Source organism: Pagrus pagrus (genome assembly GCF_965226575.1).
Source record: "Pagrus pagrus genome assembly, chromosome: 6".
In the NCBI taxonomy this organism is placed as follows: Eukaryota; Metazoa; Chordata; class Actinopteri; order Spariformes; family Sparidae; genus Pagrus; species Pagrus pagrus.
The window spans coordinates 17,001,791-17,021,051 of NC_140190.1; the positions used below are offsets into that span (position 1 = coordinate 17,001,791).

Below are 19,261 nucleotides of genomic sequence, written 5' to 3' on the forward strand. Positions count from 1 at the left end.
CTGCAGCTGCAGCTACGAGAAGGCTTCAGCATGAAGCGAAAGGGAACGCACCTCCTTGGGCCAAAACTACGGTCTGATGGAAAATGATGCCTCGGGGCGGTGCATGCGGACAATATGCGGGCTGAGATTTCAAAACAGACAGAGTGGACTGACTGCACACGTTTGTTTGTTTGAATGAAGATGACATACATTAAGCTGTACAGGGTAGTGACAGTGCATTACAACCTTTCTCTGTGGTCTCTCTTTCTCATTTACACACACACACACACACACACACACACACACACACACACACACAGCAGACAGCGGCTGGTATTCTCATTACCTGTATGTTAATGTGTTTGCTCCCTCTAGTGTTCAACATTTTTACGTGCAGGACTGTAACCCAGCACACATGTAGCAGCCTTCTTTAATGAATGCATACATAAATCATAATGAGCTGGTATCAGGGGTCCATTCACTGGCCAATCAATAGCAACATTAATAGATGCGTATGGATGTAACTGCTGAATTAGTCCTATTGTTTATTTTCCGGTTAGATATTATGGTCCTGAGCGCTTTCATTAGTGATGCAGTGGACTGACTGGGGGCAGGAACAGGATTAATGACTGCACGGCTTTGGCTCACACATCACACACATTTCTTACATTAATAGAAACTCACAACTGGTTCAATTGTCGGCAAAAAGCTTTGAACTTAGGCTTCTTAAGGGCTTAGGCTTCACTTAAGGCCTCGGTGCACGTAGCCGACATTTACTTGATATGGACAATGAGAAAATACCTCTCCTGTGTTGTAGTTCTGTAGTTGTTTCAGGTGCCTCATCAATACATTTACATTTGTTTTTTAATTGCAAATGTGTAGACACTCCCCAGGCTCTTTCAGGTTGTTCCACATTGCTAGTTTTATTCTTCAAGTCTGATCTGTTGTGTATTCAAAAGCTGAATGACCAAAGTGATAGATTCATGAAAGGCTCCTGGATTCGAGGCTTCCAGACGTCACCAGGCTCCTAAGTCAAGTGGGTGCATGGTGGGCCGTTTTATGAGACCCTCACATGCCAAATCCAGTTGTTGCCAGCCAGCTCATTTCCCTAAAACTGCACAAGCACAATGGCTGCTCCTCTGGCAGAGGTATGAGATGTGATTTCCTTGATGCACAATATAGACCACAGTGACTGTGGAGGTGTTGGGTAGTTGTTGGCTTGGCCACAGTGATGGATGTTCCTTCAGTTCCAAATCAAATCAGCCAAGATTGAGGAGCTCATCTCCGGCTTCGATGCACTTAGAGACTGAATCAATTTACTTTGCTTAGACCAACACACTCCTGTGTGCCTATTTAAGGAAGCAATTAATGTAAAAGAAAAAGTCCTGCAAGTGCCAAGAAGAACATCTGATTCTGGTCTCTCATAACCAACAGGCTGATTTATAACTTCCTCTTTCTGTTTGATTTGCAGCTGTCAGAGTGATGTAGGGTTACTGGCCTCGCCTACAACGTCAGATCCCCGTATTTCATTCAGACGCTCTATGGTCCACGTGAAAAGGTGGCCTATTGACGAAAAACACGACGTCTAGTTATTGATTTAGTACACGAGGGGCCGACTGGCCCCTCCTCCTGGCCCCTGGAAGGATAAATATATTGACGGGATGGACCCAAGGCAGTGGATTGCTCGCCTTGCTTGAGGGAGTGTGCGGAACTAGTTTGGGACCATACAATGAGTACGATGGATAGGGTTACAGTTGTGAACTGCTGCTTAGGACTCCTGAGTTTGTTACTACTGCAGGGAGTGCTAAATGTGGAGGGAAGGAGCATATTTAACCCTGGTAAGTGTGCAAACATTATATTATTTATGCTGCTGAGGCTGTTGCATGCAACGCCCCTGAAACTGGTGCCATTGGGTTAACAGATTAAGAGATGATGCATGACTATGACATTTTCTGTTCATGTTTTGTGATGCTTATGGTGCCTAAAGTTGCATTTGTGTTTGCAGGAAACAGTGTTTTTAATCCAAAAGAAGACACAGATGCCCAGAGCAAGATTCTAGCACTGTTACTCCACAAGAGCTTAGTTCCTGTGGAAAAGGACGATCCTCTAGGTGAGAGATAAACATCAAAATGGTGAAACTAATATAAATGACACAAATTCTTGCTGTAATGCTGACTGGTTGTCCTGTCTGCAGGTGTCGAGCTGGCCAATAAGTTAGCTGAATTAGAAGAGGTAAGGAAACAACTTTGGAAAAAAATGTGGATCAGGCTGAAAAACCTGTAAAGATTTACGACAGCGTATAAATCAGATTTTGGCATCTTGTTACAATTTCTCAAAAAAATGCGGATCAATTCTACGCAGACAGGTGGCTCTGAGAGTAAAACGGTTACTCTGCCCCCTGAATTGATGGCGCATCAATAGTGCGATGACGTCTACATGTTTAATCTCTGGTGTCTGCTTGTAGCTGCGGGCGCTCAGAGAGGACCTGCAGCTGGAGAGGGAGATCACAGCCAGTCTGGCAGAAGGCAAATCCATAACTAGGAAGAGGGGTGAACGTGAGTTAACTTTGATTATATTTATCATTTGCAGCATTCATTTCCTGCATGTATGGTGTCACTCTACAAGTCTTTATCTCTTCTTCTGCAGCTTGCTTCTGGAAGTACTGTGTCTGATGCCGTGGAGGAGGAGCACTGTGAAATCTTGCTGCAAAGCCCAACATAGCCTTAAGACTCAACACACCAGTAATATAATCACACTGTATTTATCCAAGCAATATAGAGTTGTTCCATAATCAAAGTCATCAGTAAACGTTTCCACTGCACCGAGGTGCTCTCATGAGAGATATAAGGACGGTGGCTGCTGTACATCTTTAATCTGTAAATAATCAGCTACTCACTGGAAATACTTGAGGGTCTCATATGACAAAATGTACTTGACTGCAAAGACATGTTATTATTTTAAGCAGGGATTTTATTTGCCTACTGCTTGTTTATGTCGCTCTCTTGTGGCAAAATTGGGCACAACATTTTTTTGTACCACTGCCAACAAACATCACGTCTGTCACTGCTGCTCATTTTACAAAATAAATAAAATGATTATGTGAATCTATACTTTTTGTTTTGCTCTTGTCTTCTGATTATCTTTACTTTTAATATCACCATTTCTATCTAAGCGTGTGTTTCTTGCTATCTAGGGTCTTATGTCTATCGTTTTATATTCAGCTGTGTTGTAAACGAGGTATTTCCAAGTTAAAATTAAATTAAAATGAAGGATGAATGAGTGAATGAATATCAAACAGTAGAAATAAGCACCTCAGTGAAGGAATTTGGCATGTGTTGCACATCTACGGTGACGGGTGAATTACTGAGCAATGGAGTTCATTTGACTGGGTCTTTAGGAAGAGGGTGACAAAGCTGAGTCACAGGCTTAGTCTAAATAATGGGACAGCTGTTGTGAAAATATATGAATCACACTGAGCACAATGACCACAGGAGGTTTCAGGGAAACCAGACTGAATGTGACGCAGAGCTGCGTTTACAGTCCAATCAAAAGAAAGTGTCGACTTTTGCTTTGAGCCTATGATTACTTTGGACTGGATGTTTTCAGAGATTAGACATGCACTTGCATACAGACAACAATAGCCACATGCAAATGACACGCACATGGTATAAACCATACATAAATATCCACACTATTTATATCACATTCTTCTTCATATAGAGGCACAACATTTTGATCAGTGAGTGCTTCAATGTCCAAATTTTCCTTAAATTTTGAAAGGAAAGTAACAAAGAAGCAGCTACATGGTGCAATCCACTGCTTCATGGTGGTCCATTACATCTAGGCGTGGATAAATGTGTTATTTTCTGTTAACATTTTGCATTTTGTGTTTTGAAACCATGAAATCAAAATAATTAATATTTATTTAGCATATTTGTTTTGGCACCCTATCTGCTATTATGTTGCAAGATAAGAGCCAGCCCAATTGACTTCCCTGTCATATTCCATATAAGATTATCATTATGTCATATGAAAAAGTTACCTGTTAAAATGTAACCTCATCAGCGATCAATCGCGGTTTACTTAAATCTGTGCCAAGTTAGAAATTAAGCTTACTTTTTGAGATACAGTTCATTTTTGCCTCTAAATTTAAGGAGGTCACGCTGACTCAACATGCATAACAGAAAACTGTTGCACAGGATGCTTCTGTGAACCTGTTAGAAATCAGGAGGAATCCGTCATCACTGCCTCATACTTAGTTAGAGGTAAAATTATAAACACTAATAGCACACTTTCTTTCTCTCCCAGTCTTACACATACCATTTCAGTGGTGTCGAATCTATTGAAATCTGACACAAAGTGATAGCTGTATTAATTTTATTCCTTTGCTGTCAGCTGACAATTATCCTACGACTCAGTCACACTACAGGCATCAGACACAAACAGCCTAACTGACTTGACAGAGAAGCGGGTTTTATCTGTTTCAGTTCAGTCCACAAACTGAAGCGCAGTCAGACCATCCTGTCAAGATAAGTCCACAGGAAATGAATCAGCATCCTCTGTGTCACTCATATATTAGCAGTCAAACATACAGCATCATGCCAAGAAGAGTTTTTGACATGTCAAAAGTTCAAGTACAATTTTTGACACAGCCCCAGACGAGAAATAAAAACTCAAAAAGAAACCTTAGAATTTAAGTCAAACCAAATAAAAGGCAATGAAATGACTCAAAGATGCACCAAGACAACAAGTGGGACTGTGATCCTACAGTAAAATTACAACAGCTCCAATATCGACATATGTTGTTGAGATAAGGGGTTAAATAATGTCCTTTCAAATCATTTTGAGATAACTGGGCTTCCAGAGACTTGTTTTATGCTGGAATAGCTCTATGGAGCCAAGTTATGCCTTTTTTTTTTTTTTTTCTTAGTATTTACAGTTGTTTCACCCGACTTTTCATTGGCATGGAGGTGAGTAGTTCATTTTCGGTTGAACTGTTCCTTTAAAGTCAATGGTAGGGCAGCTTGAAGGAGGGTTTTTGGATGTGCATTTTTGAGCAGAGGGCAGGGTCACTTGATAGACAGGGTGCCCTGCTCTTCAAAACAGATACTGAGAGAGGAGCAGCAGAGAGACACGATCATAAAGTCAAACGGACAATGATGGATTCTTATTTCAGAGGTTGGTAGAATATTTAGGTTTTTATCTTGAGTCAGACTCTACTGTTATTCAAGTGAAGAAAAAACATCTTAAAGACTTATATTAAGTTACACATATTAAGTTGCTAATTAGGATGCATATTAGCAGCATATTAGCTTTTTATTAGTCATTATAAATTCATGAACTTATTAATGCCTTGAACCACATACTGAACAAAACGTATTAAGATCATAATTCATGTATAACACTTTCATTACTTACCAATAAGCAGCCTGATAATGATATTTTTCAAGTAAAACTGACTGAATAGTTGTAGAATATGGTCATGCTAAATAAGGCATTAATAAGGGCTTTATAATGATTAATAAAAAGCTGATATGCTACTAATATTCATGCTAGTGAATATGCTAGTTTAATGGTGAATGTTTACCCTTAATATAAAGAGTCACATAAAATCTAATATATCTAATAAAATATCTTTTGCGTCATTTTTCATAATTATTGTTTCAAGAGTCAAGAATTGAATTCCAGATGTGCATTAAAACCTGATTTGATGAAATGTGTATCGAAACATTTGGATAAACAGTGAAGTATTACCACTATACACTGCTTTTTGGGATGATATTAATGAGACATAATTCCAGATTTTACCTCGTGTCAAATTGTGTTTTTATGTCAAATGTGCAGGCACCATGTGGATGATACTCCTCCTCTTCACACTGCCACACCTCAGCTGCGATGATGTCTGCCCCAGCAGTTGCATTTGTCAAGTTACAGGTAATGTTCTGTGTGCCGGCTATGCCATCAAAGATATACCAAAGCATCTGCCTCTCCACACGTACACGCTGCAGCTAAAAAAGACAACCATGTACGTCATAAACGAGCAGAGCCTGGCAGACCTGGACCTCATGTTACGTTTCGCTCTGACTCACAGCCATCTGCACACTATCCATCCCAGGGCCTTCCACGTCGCTCAACAGCTCAAGTCTGTCATGCTGTCATCCAATGATCTCTCTACCCTTCCTGCTCGGGTTTTCAGTCCACTGACCACTCTGGAACAGCTGTATTTAGATGGAAACCAGTTGGAGACCCTAGTTCCAGACATGTTGGAAGGACTGACCAAACTCAACTTTCTGAACCTTGGCAGGAACTCTATAAAGAAGCTTCCACCTACCATCTTTCACGCCTTGACTGAACTTCAGAAGCTCTTGATCTATAACAATGAGCTGGAGGTGCTAGAAGCTGGGATCTTTGATCGACTTGTCAACCTTGAAGAGCTAAAACTGCACAATAACCAGATCACCAGCCTTCCGCCTCAGGTGTTCTGGTCCCTGAGAAACCTGAAGAACCTCACCTTGTCCTCCAACCGACTGACGGCAATCCCGGAAAAGACCTTCTACAACATGCCCATGCTGACAAAGCTTACCATTTACAAAAACCCCCTATTATCTCTGCCAGACCAGCTGATGGGTCACATGCCTGACTTGAGGGAATTTTATCTGTATACCACCAACCTCACCACTGTTCCTGGAAATTTGTTCGCTAACATGTCTGGACTCCTGACCCTTAACTTCCATTTAAATGAATGGCTATCTGAGCTGCCTTCAGACCTCTTCTGCTGCCTTCCCAACCTCCAAAAGCTGTCGCTGAAATCCAACAACCTCGTTTACCTGCATCCTCAGCTGTTCTCCAGGCTTACCACAGTGGGCATACTGCTTCTTCATAACAATAAGCTGCAGAACCTTCCAGAAAACATCTTTGAGGGCCTTGGACAGGTTCTGACGATTGATTTGCGCCACAACCACCTCGAGACTCTACCAGGAGATATCTTCTTGTCAAATAAACTTCTGATGAATCTTACTCTGAGTGACAACCCCTGGAACTGTACCTGTAGTATCAGAGGTTTTGCAAAATGGATAAGACAGAATGAGCTTGTGGTTCTTGACAAAGACAATGTGATGTGTCATAGTCCAGCGTACCAATTGCTGCGTACTGTTGGCTCACTGAATGATGACGAGTTCAACTTTTGCGATGCTAAAACATCCACGACTTATTTTCCGACGCAGAAATACCTGCTTGAGCTAACAACGAAACCGTTCCACATCAGTTCGACCACTGGACAAAAAGCAGTTGCCGCTTCAGCAACCACACCACCCACAACCACACCAACCCCCACTCAAGGAGCTACCCAACGAGCCACCACCACCACAACAACAACAACAACAACAACAACAACAACAACAACAACAACAGCAACACCAACAAAGAAAACTCCTATTATCAGTCGGTCTCACAAATCGGCTGCTTTCTATGACACGTTGGTGATTGAGCAGGGACCTGACTTTGTTCACCACAGCCTTCACAATGGATGGGTCTATGTGTGGTTTCTGCCTTCAGATACGTCCTCGACCGGGTTCCTCATGTTTTGTCACATCTTTCTCGTGGCTACAGGCTTGTTTCTCATTCTTGCTGCCATGTATAGCATGTATCGCCTCAGCAAGACCATGGCTGAGCTAAAGGCTGATTGTGCGAGTACTACAGAGTAAGACAACATGTTATCAGGCCGAGTGCACGGGAGACCAAGATAAACTTTTCCAGAGGTTGCAGTCTATTTATTATTATCTTCTAGTGTTACTTTAGGTCAGTAAAAATATTGTGAGAGAATTTAAAGATGAAAGTAGATACCAAAACATTATTATAAGATAATTAATAGTGATTAATAGAAATTATAAGTATGGAAGCTTCTAACATTGATTTTTGCCATTGTCTTAGTTTGTTCATAATCTTATATAATTAATTTTTGGCTTAATTAGTCAATTAATCAATTAGTGATTAGAAACAAATATATCAGCAACTAAAACACTGAGTAGGAAGGCTTTGTACAATGTAAATTAAAACTTGATCTTTAAATCTGTTTTCGACCAATATTCAGTAGTACAGTACAAGGACAACACATTCAACATTAAAACTGATAGACTTTAATATTATTTAGAAATATACACTCATTCTGATTTGATGCCTGTAACATGCAAAACACAGTGTTCCAACCTTTCTGGAATTGGGGTTGTCATTAAGCAACTATTTTAAGAATTTTTCTGGGGATAATGCCAAACAGTTGCTGGCTCCAACTTCTCAAATGTGTCAAATGTGAGATTTTCTTATATGACAGTAAATCAGATGTCTTCAGGTTTTGGACTGTTAGTCATACAAATTAAGCAATCTGAAGATGACACATTGGGTTCTGGAAGAAAAGCAAAGTTAAGCCAATGAAATCCATAAATGAAATCCATAGAAATCACAAGTGATTTGCTTCCCTCTAGTGGTGAAAGCATCACACTGCTTTAAGAGACACCACAACCTAAAAACACTGTTATAATGAAACTTTTGAGTTATATGACAATACATTTTATGTACAAATCACGTTGAGTGCAGATGTGTTTCTGTCTTTTACCATGTTAATAAAAGAAAAGCTTGTTTGTCTGAAGATTTGATTTCCTGCGGCAAGTATGTAAAAAAGCCATTAAACTCTGTCATGATGACATTTTTCTTGCCTCTCCCATCAGTAATTACGAGGCTATTTTTCTACATCTGTTTTCTGTTTGCCTCTAATCAAGGCCATGTGTTACACTGTAGTAATGAGACCAACGTTATCAATATCATAATGAAGATGGTTTATGGACCGTACAGTCAGGAATGCTTTAATCTGCTGGTCTCATTCTTTACTTCTCTCTGAAATTTAGTCATATTTCTTAGTTGAACAAGTTATCAAAGTATATTTAAGAAACCACAGTATTATGTAGCCTGGTTCAGTCCTGCAGAGTGTTTTCTTAATATGTATATATATATACCAATAAATCGATGTCTACCCATATTTGTGTGCTGTTTTACAAACTTGTGCCAGAGCAATGAGTCATACTTGATAGGACTGTTTGTTTATCATCCTTCACCTCTTATCTCGTGTTCTTATGAGGATTACACATCCTCAAACGGGAATGGGAGAGACATGTGAATTCCCAAAATGAATCACATCTTGGAAATTGGGAAAATTACACCATCAACTTCGTAAAAACCTTCAAAACAGGAAGCTCTGATTCAGTCATCAGATGACAGAATTCAGAGAGTCAGAGAGCTAAATAACATTTGAGATGAATCTTGTGCAAAACAGCCTCCCTGTAATTTCACAAGTTTCCATCATGAAACAAAACCACAATGTACACACAGTTAATTCCCTTTTTGAAAGTGGTCCATGGTCACTTGCAACATAACGACACTTACCATATAGATGGGTGCTCTCCCTAAAGTTTTAATGTTTTTACGCAAGAACTTTGGAGAGGATTAATAATGAAGCTCACATTTTATACGCCTTATTTTGATAATTACACATTGGACTACTAACAAAATGTAACATTGTTCGCTGAAGACAAAATAAACAGAAGACTGCTGATCAAAAAAAGCTTTCAAAGCGTTTAAACCTTTACAAAATGACAGCGGATGCCACAAATTCCACGAGAAGTGATTGGACTTTAACACAAACAGCAAACAAAGGAGGATGAATTGGTGAACGGCACCCAAGTTCATTGCTATGACAACGGAAGATTAGGCCTTTCCAGTACGCTGAGCTCACACAACAGTGGGCGCTCCTACACACACACACACACACACACACACACACACACACATACACACACACAGACAGTGAGAGAGTGTGGGGACAGGAAATCATACCGCAGGGGTCACAAACACGATTCAGCCACAGTGAAAACAAGTGGAAAAATTGAGAAAGTATTTCACCTTCATTCGTCTGTGATGAACTTATTTTAACCTGCTCTTCAGACGGATTTCCCTCAGCACATTTGTGACTCAGGTCTCAGCAGACTCCTGGCTGCAGGGTAGAGAGATAAGCCTCTTACCGTAAGTCTAAAAATTAACTGTTAGATAGCAATCTGACATTAGCAAAATAAAGTCTTAGGGAAACATTTAACTCAAAACAGCCACAATAACATCACTGCATTGTGTTTCTCTTTGGTCTCTGGTTTCCATTTTAATGGAGCTGTGTTGAAATGTTTAGTTGTGCCCAATTTAGCTATGTAAACACCAGTCATGTCAATCTAGAGCCAATTCACCTCCGATCTGTAACTGATAGAGTTGCAACACTACTAATTCAATTATTTCTAGCTGATGTGTAAGAGTCATGGGGGCATTGTTATTTGCTTGTGTCTATTTTTCTCAAAGACGAACAAATAAAGCTCACTCTTGACCTTCTGACTGAAGTCAGAAGTCTGAAATATGACCTTACAATTTTCACTTATGATTTATTAGTACTCGACAGGCTGTTGTGCTCACAGGATCTTGCGACTCAACCTTGCACCTTAGTATCTTTAAAGGGTAACTCCATAAATTTTACATTTGAAAGTACTACTACATATGTTAATGAACTAGTATAAAGCCTTTTGGGCTAAAGTGCCTCCGGTGATGACACGCAGCTGCTAAGTTGCATTGTGGGTAATGTAGGCGGCATTTTGAAAAGGAAGAAGAACTTGTGGAATAAAAAAAGGGATATCTCTGTTTCTGCTGTATCCATTTTTATCATTTGTTTTCAAACCGTCCATAATGAGTCCAACAGTGTTATAGTGCGATGCTAGAGCAGTAGACTGTTTTTCATTACCCACAATGCAACTAAGCCACTGAGTGACATCACTGGTGGCAATTTATCAGCTTACATGCAGCTTCCTCTGGAGCCACAAATGGCTTTATACTACTTTTTCACATATGCAGTGGTACTCCCCAAGACCTGTAAACACACTTTAACTTCTAAAGTTGGTGAAGTTACCCTTTAGAGTTGTAGTGCGTAGGAATTAGTGGCATCTGGTCATGGTTGCAGATTACAACCAAAAGAACGCCCTTGGTCTCACCATCCTTATGGTGGCTGCGAAAAATGCGAAAGATCCTCCATGAAGATTGTCCATTTTGGGCTACTGCTGACAAAAGCACAATGATGCGTATTTTCAGGTGATAATACACAAATGAAACCATAATTATGAATATCAGACAACACCTCTGCCCCCAAATCTCCTTAAATCCTTCACAGCTCTCTAAGTAAAGACATGCTCATAACACTCAGTCTGCCACAGTATGCATTGTTTGGTTATGTTATGGCCCAGTGTGGACACATATCAGAGGTAAAGTTTGGAAACCTTAGTAAGGACCTTATGGGAAAGAAGGGGGAAATGTTGATCTTATGAAACAGTGACTAAAATGTGTTCCAGCTTAATGATCAAGATACTTCATGATGGTTTTGTCAGTTTAAGAGGGGCTGGGGCTGTTATGAAACACGGGCATGACCTGCAGCAGTTGTTACACTCTATTTTATCGGTATCTTTACAGTAATATCAGAAAAACACCACACTTCCAGTATGAATTTTGCAACTGGAGCAACTGACCACCTATACATTAACCCCACCCTCACTATCTCTTTTCTGCGGCGAGGAGGCAGCCTGTTACAGAACAGATGGATTTACTTACGGCAACACAGGAATGTTAAAGGCTGCAGAACGCTCCCTGCTCAGCCTATTTTTTTCACGCTGATTTATTGGAGAACAGACCACATTTTGGCACCAAAGCCAATTCACACAGGAATTTCTTGAACAGGTTGAGAAAAAACAAACAAACTTCCAACCAAGTAACATTTTCAGAGGCAATGCAATGTTTTCTGTCATACTGCTAGGTTACTTAAATGATTACGGACACAATCTACATATCTGTGATTCTTTAAAGGGAATGTCTCATATACCCATGTACTGTAGGCTAGGCCTCATCGCATTCTCTTAATCAAGAATAATGAAACACTAAAAGCTGTTTAAATGCCAGTACAGTAAGTTCATTGTAGCATGTGAACGGAAAATGTATTATTTCTGCAACAAAAGTACGACTGAAGAGACGTTTACAGGTTGTTTGGTTCTTTTTTGGATCATTTTGCAATCTGTAATCCCCTAACAGTGGGATACAGTGTGAACACCCACGATTGCCAAGTGCCCAAACCAGCAGTTCACAAACATACCACAGACGTCATACCAAAGATAAGTGCAGCTGTTCCTTAAGTTTGCACACCCAAACAAGAATGCACACACACAAAAAACAGTGTCACAAACAAAAACACAACACCAACTCCATTGTCTTTCGCCAAACCAAATTCTCATTGTCCATCCAGCCCTAACCTCCAACACAAACAAATCTGTTTTTTCTTAAACTAAAACATGTAGTTACATTACTAAAAAAACATTGGGATCCTCTAAGATGATCACACATCATTTTACATGCTTTCAAACAAGCAAAGTCACTCATCTAAACACAGATCAGCAGAGGGTGGGGCCTCGGTGGGTGATCCCCCCACCACCACGTTTAGCAAAAAATGTGAGCGTGAGTGTGTGAGAGGAGCAGAGGGGGCAGGGGGACGGCTGGGACGCTGAACAGTGGCAGTGAAGCCTCAGCAAAAGGACCTACAGATTTCATGAGCTCAGGGCAAAAACAGAAAAAAAAACAAGAGTGGTGAGGGGAAATCGAGTGATGACGAAGAGCAGGAAAATGTGATGGTGTGAGAGTTCAGACGGTGCTGGAAACTTTCATCAGAGGATCCGTGAAGCTGAGGAGGAAGGGGGGACGTGCATAAAAGATAACCACCCAAAGTCACTCATTCAATCGTCCAGCACTCCGGGAGGTAAGTTCTGCAAAAGCTTAACAGAGTGCCGATTGCTGTTTAGTTGTAACATACTTGACCGGGATAATGTGGCATGAGGGTTTCATGGCGAAATTAATCAGAACTGAAATAAGATAAGGATAATGATAGATCTACAAAAGCTAAGCAAGTTTGTGTAATATATGATACTTCTACTTTAAAAGATACAACCCTCTGTGCAATATTCAACCCTTGATTTTGTTGAAAAAGTCTGTGTATTCATGTGTAAACTATAATACTGTCTGTAGGATTCTTAATTTGCACTTAATTTATTTAGTTAATAAGTGAAATGTTCTGTCCAAAGATGTGGGTTTTTTTGACAGCTTGAGTGGTAATCAAACCCTTTTATATAACAGATAGATTAACCTCTGTGGCTTGACTACTGGTCTATGGCACCCGCTCTGCTGGTTCAGTCTTTTCATGACCGACAAAGTGCTGATCCTTCAGCTATGGCAAAGGGGGGGAAAAATCAAAGCAATTAATGGTGAACTGGAAATGCCTTTGCCATTACACTGTCCCGTTCGAGAGCAGACAGTGGTTTTGGTTGGACTGGGATTTTATAATATATACCAGAGAGGAAACATGGTCTAGCTGTCAGGTTTTGTTCAAAGAGGAAACTTATTAAATTCATACTTTTGAGGAGTCCAGCAGGCACATAGGCTGCACAGTTCTCACTGATTTTGTGTCAAGAGACAGTGACAGTGACAGTGACAGTGACGGCTTCCTGACAGTGTTTTTTTAAATGTTTTCCATAGTGACACATACAAAGAAAGAGGATAGGGGGCCTTCAGATATCACATTACTTAACGGATATAGGATAAGTTTTCTTATGGATGTGTAATCGGACACAAATGCCTGACTTAAACGTGAACTCTGACCTTTCACAGCAAAAAAAAAAAAAAAAGAGGAAGTGGTGATAGTTGTGCAACCACTGGGTGTTGCCCCTTTAAACCTCACTTGAACCAATAAGAAGGAAGTTATAACTAATACTACAAAGTGTTTTGATAGAAGTAAAAGTAGGGAGTACTGCTAGGGTTAAGAATAAAGATGTTTGAAAATAGCAACTTTTTGCGAACAATGAAAACATTATTTTCCCCGTCACAGCAGGCACCCAGCAACCCAACCGCTTAAATGAAAGCAGACATGAGAACAAAATGAAAAAAAAAATGTGACCAGCTGTGAACCAGGATGTATTTTATGACCCACCCATCTGTCATGAGAAAAATGAAAAAAGAAAAGACAGACAGAAAAGAAAGAAAGAAAGAAAGAAAGAAAGAAAGAAAAAAAACCCAAAACAATCTGGTACCTCTGTAACTGAGCTCATATTGGTCTCTTTAGAAAGTTACTTCCTCGAGAAGACTCTTTCTGCACCCTAATCCACCTCAGCCACTGAGAAACTACTCATGCTTGCCAACCTTAAGTTGCAGAACTTTAAATGGATTTGTATGGAGAAGCAGGTCATGATGCTGGCACAGCTTCATCTTTGGAGCCTCCTGAGCCATTACAAACACTGAGCACAGCCTCCGCCACAGCCTCAAACATGTGCAGACATTCATGTTGAGATACACTGATACACAACACAGAAATGAACAAATAAACACCACATGCATATTTAATGAGAATTCTGCAGCAGACTTTTCAAACGTAATGAGCTCTAAAATTGCTGTTGAACAGAAATCTTGCAGACATGGTTTTAATGGCAAAAAGCTACTAGGCAGAGTGATTCACCAGCCAATCCTGTTGACAATGCTGACGGGCAAAGCTCCAAGCCACATGCAACAAAGTACAACACAGGATCAATTTATGGAAATGTCTCCTTTTTGGTTGAAACAGGAATGCTGAGGCTGCAACATGTAGGGGCTGTTACTAATTAGGGTTGCCTTCAGTACAACCCTTACTGTGGTGGGGATTTTAAAATGCAGAGAATCCCTTTTGTGGCTGTTCTGTCAATGAGAGGATGTCCAGGAATTATTAAGTGCCCAGAGATCTAACAACTATTGTTCATTCAATCTCACAAGTGGTAAGAGGTAAAAACACAACAAATGCAAAAATGCTACCGATGGCTTTAACTCATTCCCTTTATGTACAAAAGTAGACCCTGATATTGTAATGTAGAGCTAACAATAAGTTCTTATTTGAGTAGGAACTACTTTTTAGAGCTACAAACATTTATGTTTCATTTCACATTGGTGGTGTTTTGGTGAGATCAATGGTTTTAGACAAACCGTGTCGTTTGAAAGATGTTTAATTGTACCACTGGCTTTCTTTTTGTGTAGCCTCCTAGCCTATAATTACTCAAGTAAAGTCCAGGTCAAGGTAATCTTTATTTTCCCCAAAGGCCAATTTGTTACACAGCCAAGTGATAACATAATAATAATGTAATGTCGGTATTTGACAAGTTAGGAATGAGACTCAAAAATCAACCATTTTACCAACAGGAGCTTTAAGCGACTTTGACATGTAAAATTGGAGCGTCCCTTCAACCATGACATGTTTATATGTCTTGACCATAACATGTTCACAATGCTATTACCTTCTATGTAAATCTGATATAAGATTCATAACTTTGACTGTAACATAGCTGTTTCTTCTGTTTAAGGGAAATAATGGATCTGTCCCTGACCCTTCGCGTGCTCCTACTTCTCTGTTCTCTCAATGCTGTGGTTTGGGCGTGTCCGGATGGATGTAAATGTCAAGGAACCAAAATCCTCTGCAGTGGCCTCTCAGACTTCCCCTCAACTGTGCCCTCATCTACCACCGCCCTCTACTTCTCCGACTGCAGTGTCTACTTCCTAAAACAAGAGGACCTGGCTGATTTCTCTAATGCCCTCAGCATCTTTGTGATTAAAGACACTGTGCTGCGGGAAGTACGCCTTGGCACATTTGATTCCACCACGAACATAGGTGCCTTAGGGTTTACTGGCACCGAACTGCAAGATCTCCCTGAGGAGTTATTCCAAAATCTTCAGAAGCTTGAGAGTCTGAATCTGAAGAGCAATAGGCTTCTGGTTCTCCGACCTAACTGGTTTTCCCGGCTGGCAGATCTGAAAGTCCTTGACCTCAGTAAAAACCTGTTCACCTCTGTACCTGTGGAAACTTTTTACCCGCTTGTTGAGCTGCAGTACTTAATGCTTTCCGCAAACAATATCAGTCAACTATCTAAAGACACTTTCAAGGGTCTCTCTAAGCTGAAGACCTTACGACTTAACAAAAACTCAATAAAGGAACTCCCCATTGGCATTTTTGATGACCTTGGAAACCTGGAGGAACTATCCCTACATGACAATCTGATCACTCATCTCCCCCAAGACCTGTTCTCTAATACTTTGAAACTCCAGAAACTGTTCCTCTCCAACAACAGGCTCACATCTCTCCCGCAAGGGATCTTCTTAAACCTCCCCCTCCTTTCCCAGATCTCCCTGTATGAAAACCAACTGGAGAGTCTGGGACCAGGGGTGTTTGGACCCATGGCCCTGCAGGACTTGTGGCTGTATGACAACAAACTGAGTCGCGTGGAGGATGACACATTTAAGAACTTGACTCAGTTACGTCTGCTGGTGCTCAGTCGCAACCAGATCAGCCACGTCTCCACCAAGGCCTTTAATGGGTTGGAGAAGCTGGGAGAGGTATCACTTCACACCAATCGGCTCACAACCCTTCAAGCTGGGACTTTCCAAGGTCTGCCCAGACTGATCAACATTTCCTTGGAGCACAACTTCATCAACTCCCTCCCTTTGGGTTTTCTCCAGGGCCTGAGCAATCTGGGACAGATAGACCTGCGAAATAACTCCTTTCCTAACCTGCCACAGGAGAGTCTAGATGCCCTCACTGTCGTATCTGAAGTACTCCTGCAGCAGAACCCCTGGAGGTGTGACAAGGATATTCTGTCACTTAGAGACTGGCTGATACAGCACCCATCCAAAGCCAACCAAACTCTTGTGGTCTGTGAAACTCCTTTCAGTCTGAATGGCGAGCCAGTTGCTCTGCTGAATGATGAAAATGTGACACTTCTCAGCTCTACTGAGGCACCTGTTTGGACCTCAACGGAGAAGAGGAGGAAACCCAACACACATCCGACCAGACGTAGCACTTCCTCACCGGCTGTCAGGACCACCCCCACCTCAGAGTACGAGGAGGTCACTAGCGGTGGACAAGGAGAGAAGGAAACAGTTTCTAATGATACTTCGATCATCCTCATCCTCATCGCAGTAGTGTCCACTGTCATCATCAGCACTGTCATCATCAGCTGTTTGTGCTGGAAGAGGAACAAGAGAGGCAGAGGAAACATAGGCAGCAGAAATAAGAACTCTGTGCTGTAGAGTAGACCACCCGACATCCCAGCAACCCCAAGAACTTTAAAGCCAAGGGAAACTGCTCACTGATTACAGTGGTTCACTCGGAAAACGTGGAGCTTAGAGTTGATTTTAGAGCCTCAAAGGCAACAGAAATAACCACTTTAGCTCCATTCAGACGTACCAACTAGATCAGACAACTTTCAAACTGTAATGATGACATTTACCAGCCAGTATTCTTTTCATGTGTGCTGTAAAAAAAGAGGACGGACATCGTAAGTACTAACTGAAAAAACGGGCAACCTGGACATTTTGGTGAATGTAACTTCAGATGCACTAAAACAGTGTTTTACTCTTCAGTGACACCTTATATTAGGGTACAAATATTCAACATTAACTTGTTAAATAAGTTGCTTATTAACATGCATATGAATGTAATATTGGCTGTTTAAAGCACTTATTAATGTCTTATTCTGAAAGAACTACTATCCCAATAACTAATTTGATAATAGTTTGACACCCACACAGTCACATTAGAATTGGAAACATATTCTGAGACAAACTAAATTTCATGTTATTTGGATACACAGTGTTTTAAGAACAGACCATATTTATTAAGCGTTATTAGGAGAGAATGATTAGTCTTGTAAGACTTCCACCTTATAAGGCCTGTACTGAGTAAAACATATTTCGATTGTAACACTCAGCCTCCTTACTTACCATCAATAAGCAGCAATTAGGGGGTTATTGAGGGGAAACTCAATAATATCAATAATGTGGTAATACAGAATACGGCATTAATAAGTCCTTTAAAATGACCAATAATGAGCCAATATTGTACTATATATATGCTAATAACCAACTAGTTAATGGTTACAGTAGTGTGTACCCTACAGGTCTTTAAGGGAAATTAAGGCTGCATTCAGTATTTCTTCAAACTTTTTCATTTTTCAGTACTAATAGTTGCAGTTTGACAATGGCTTTTTGTGCTAACAACAATACATTAAGGAGTTTTGCAAAATGGCTATCCATGAAAAATCAAATGTAATCTTGACTCCACTGTAAAATATAACTGCTATGGTTTCCACACTTACAATGCAAAATGCTACAATACAATAAATGCACTACTTTTAGTGGGAGTAATCTTGTGTTGTGTTCATCATTTACTGAACGATGTGTCACTTACATTCATCTCCTTGAAGCAAGTGATCCTCAGGCGTGTAAAGGGGGAGTAAACTCCTCTCAAAGGTACTGTACCCACAAATAAAGACTCACTCAAAAATAGGAAGTTGCATCACACTGACAGACTGTTTTGTACATCAGATGAAAAAAAAAAAAAGGAAAAAGAAGCACCCACACATCCAAAAATATTAAGATGTGTTATTTCTGTTGTGGCCTATGCCTTACATGATGATTATCCTACTGTGATCACTAAATTGTTAACAGACAGGATTTTTAATTAGACTAAGTTTCTGATTATGGTGATCGTGCCAGTTCCGTTTGTGGAATGCCACAAAAACAAAACAAGTCCAGACTGAGTAAATTTAAAATTGGGTCATGATGAACAGAAGGAGGCACAACATGATACTGTGCCAGACTATTGGGGTTGCATTCACAGTGATCTTTATTGATTGTGAGGCTAAACATTCTTGTTTCTTATAAACACAGAGTAATGGAGTAAACATGTCACTTATCTAACCCATTCCTACTTTCCTCTTGATGAAATCAATCAGAAACAGTGGGAAAGACTGCCATCTAATGGACAGAAGTCAGAATATTGTTTGAAACCTTTGGCTCATATCCAAACAGTCTACTCTTTGCGTTGCCAGCAATTACAGACACCAGACTAAACAAACAAGTTGCAAACATTGTAATGTATGTTTAGTGGTTCCCTGACAAAAACAATGATCTAGAAAGGAAGTAAAAGCAAAACATAATCAACAGACCAGAGATAGAAGCATAGGAAATGGATGAAAGTGGTGGATAATAAAAGTTTGAGTTTAAAAGATGTGGGAAGAGCTGCATATTTAAAAAAAATGGCATAATGTTTACGTACCATCAAGGATGTTAACATATAGATTATGTGTATTAATTCTAAATA

At 40.3% G+C, this 19,261-nt stretch overlaps 3 protein-coding genes across 3 annotated transcripts; all 3 read left to right on the forward strand.

The window, feature by feature from the left end:
- The first annotated feature begins 1,603 nt into the window (after positions 1–1,603).
- On the forward strand, positions 1,604–3,043 carry uts2d (urotensin 2 domain containing). Its single transcript, XM_084355211.1, has 5 exons — positions 1,604–1,817; positions 1,985–2,089; positions 2,174–2,211; positions 2,444–2,534; positions 2,626–3,043. Exons 1-5 carry the CDS (start codon positions 1,709–1,711, stop codon positions 2,649–2,651), a joined length of 369 nt encoding a protein of 122 aa, XP_084211337.1. The 5' UTR covers positions 1,604–1,708; the 3' UTR covers positions 2,652–3,043.
- Positions 3,044–5,997: 2,954 nt separating this feature from the next.
- Positions 5,998–7,877, forward strand: LOC311258285 (uncharacterized protein). Its single transcript, XM_084354439.1, has one exon. It carries the CDS (start codon positions 6,003–6,005, stop codon positions 7,680–7,682), a length of 1,680 nt encoding a protein of 559 aa, XP_084210565.1. The 5' UTR covers positions 5,998–6,002; the 3' UTR covers positions 7,683–7,877.
- Positions 7,878–12,577: 4,700 nt separating this feature from the next.
- lrrc15 (leucine rich repeat containing 15) lies at positions 12,578–18,299 on the forward strand. The gene is made up of 2 exons (XM_084354617.1): positions 12,578–12,850; positions 15,468–18,299. The coding sequence occupies exon 2, from the start codon at positions 15,475–15,477 to the stop codon at positions 17,185–17,187; it is 1,713 nt and encodes a 570-aa protein (XP_084210743.1). The 5' UTR covers positions 12,578–12,850; positions 15,468–15,474; the 3' UTR covers positions 17,188–18,299.
- The last annotated feature ends 962 nt before the right edge of the window (positions 18,300–19,261 follow it).

Excerpts from the sequence above, each read along its gene's own strand:
- uts2d (XM_084355211.1), top strand. The coding sequence starts at position 1,709 with ATGAGTACGATGGATAGGGTTACAGTTGTGAACTGCTGCTTAGGACTC. Across the intron at positions 2,090-2,173 it reads GGAAAAGGACGATCCTCTAG|GTGTCGAGCTGGCCAATAAG; the intron begins GTGAGAGATAAA and ends TCCTGTCTGCAG. Across the intron at positions 2,535-2,625 it reads AACTAGGAAGAGGGGTGAAC|CTTGCTTCTGGAAGTACTGT; the intron begins GTGAGTTAACTT and ends CTTCTTCTGCAG.
- lrrc15 (XM_084354617.1), top strand. The coding sequence starts at position 15,475 with ATGGATCTGTCCCTGACCCTTCGCGTGCTCCTACTTCTCTGTTCTCTC.
- LOC311258285 (XM_084354439.1), top strand. The coding sequence starts at position 6,003 with ATGTACGTCATAAACGAGCAGAGCCTGGCAGACCTGGACCTCATGTTA.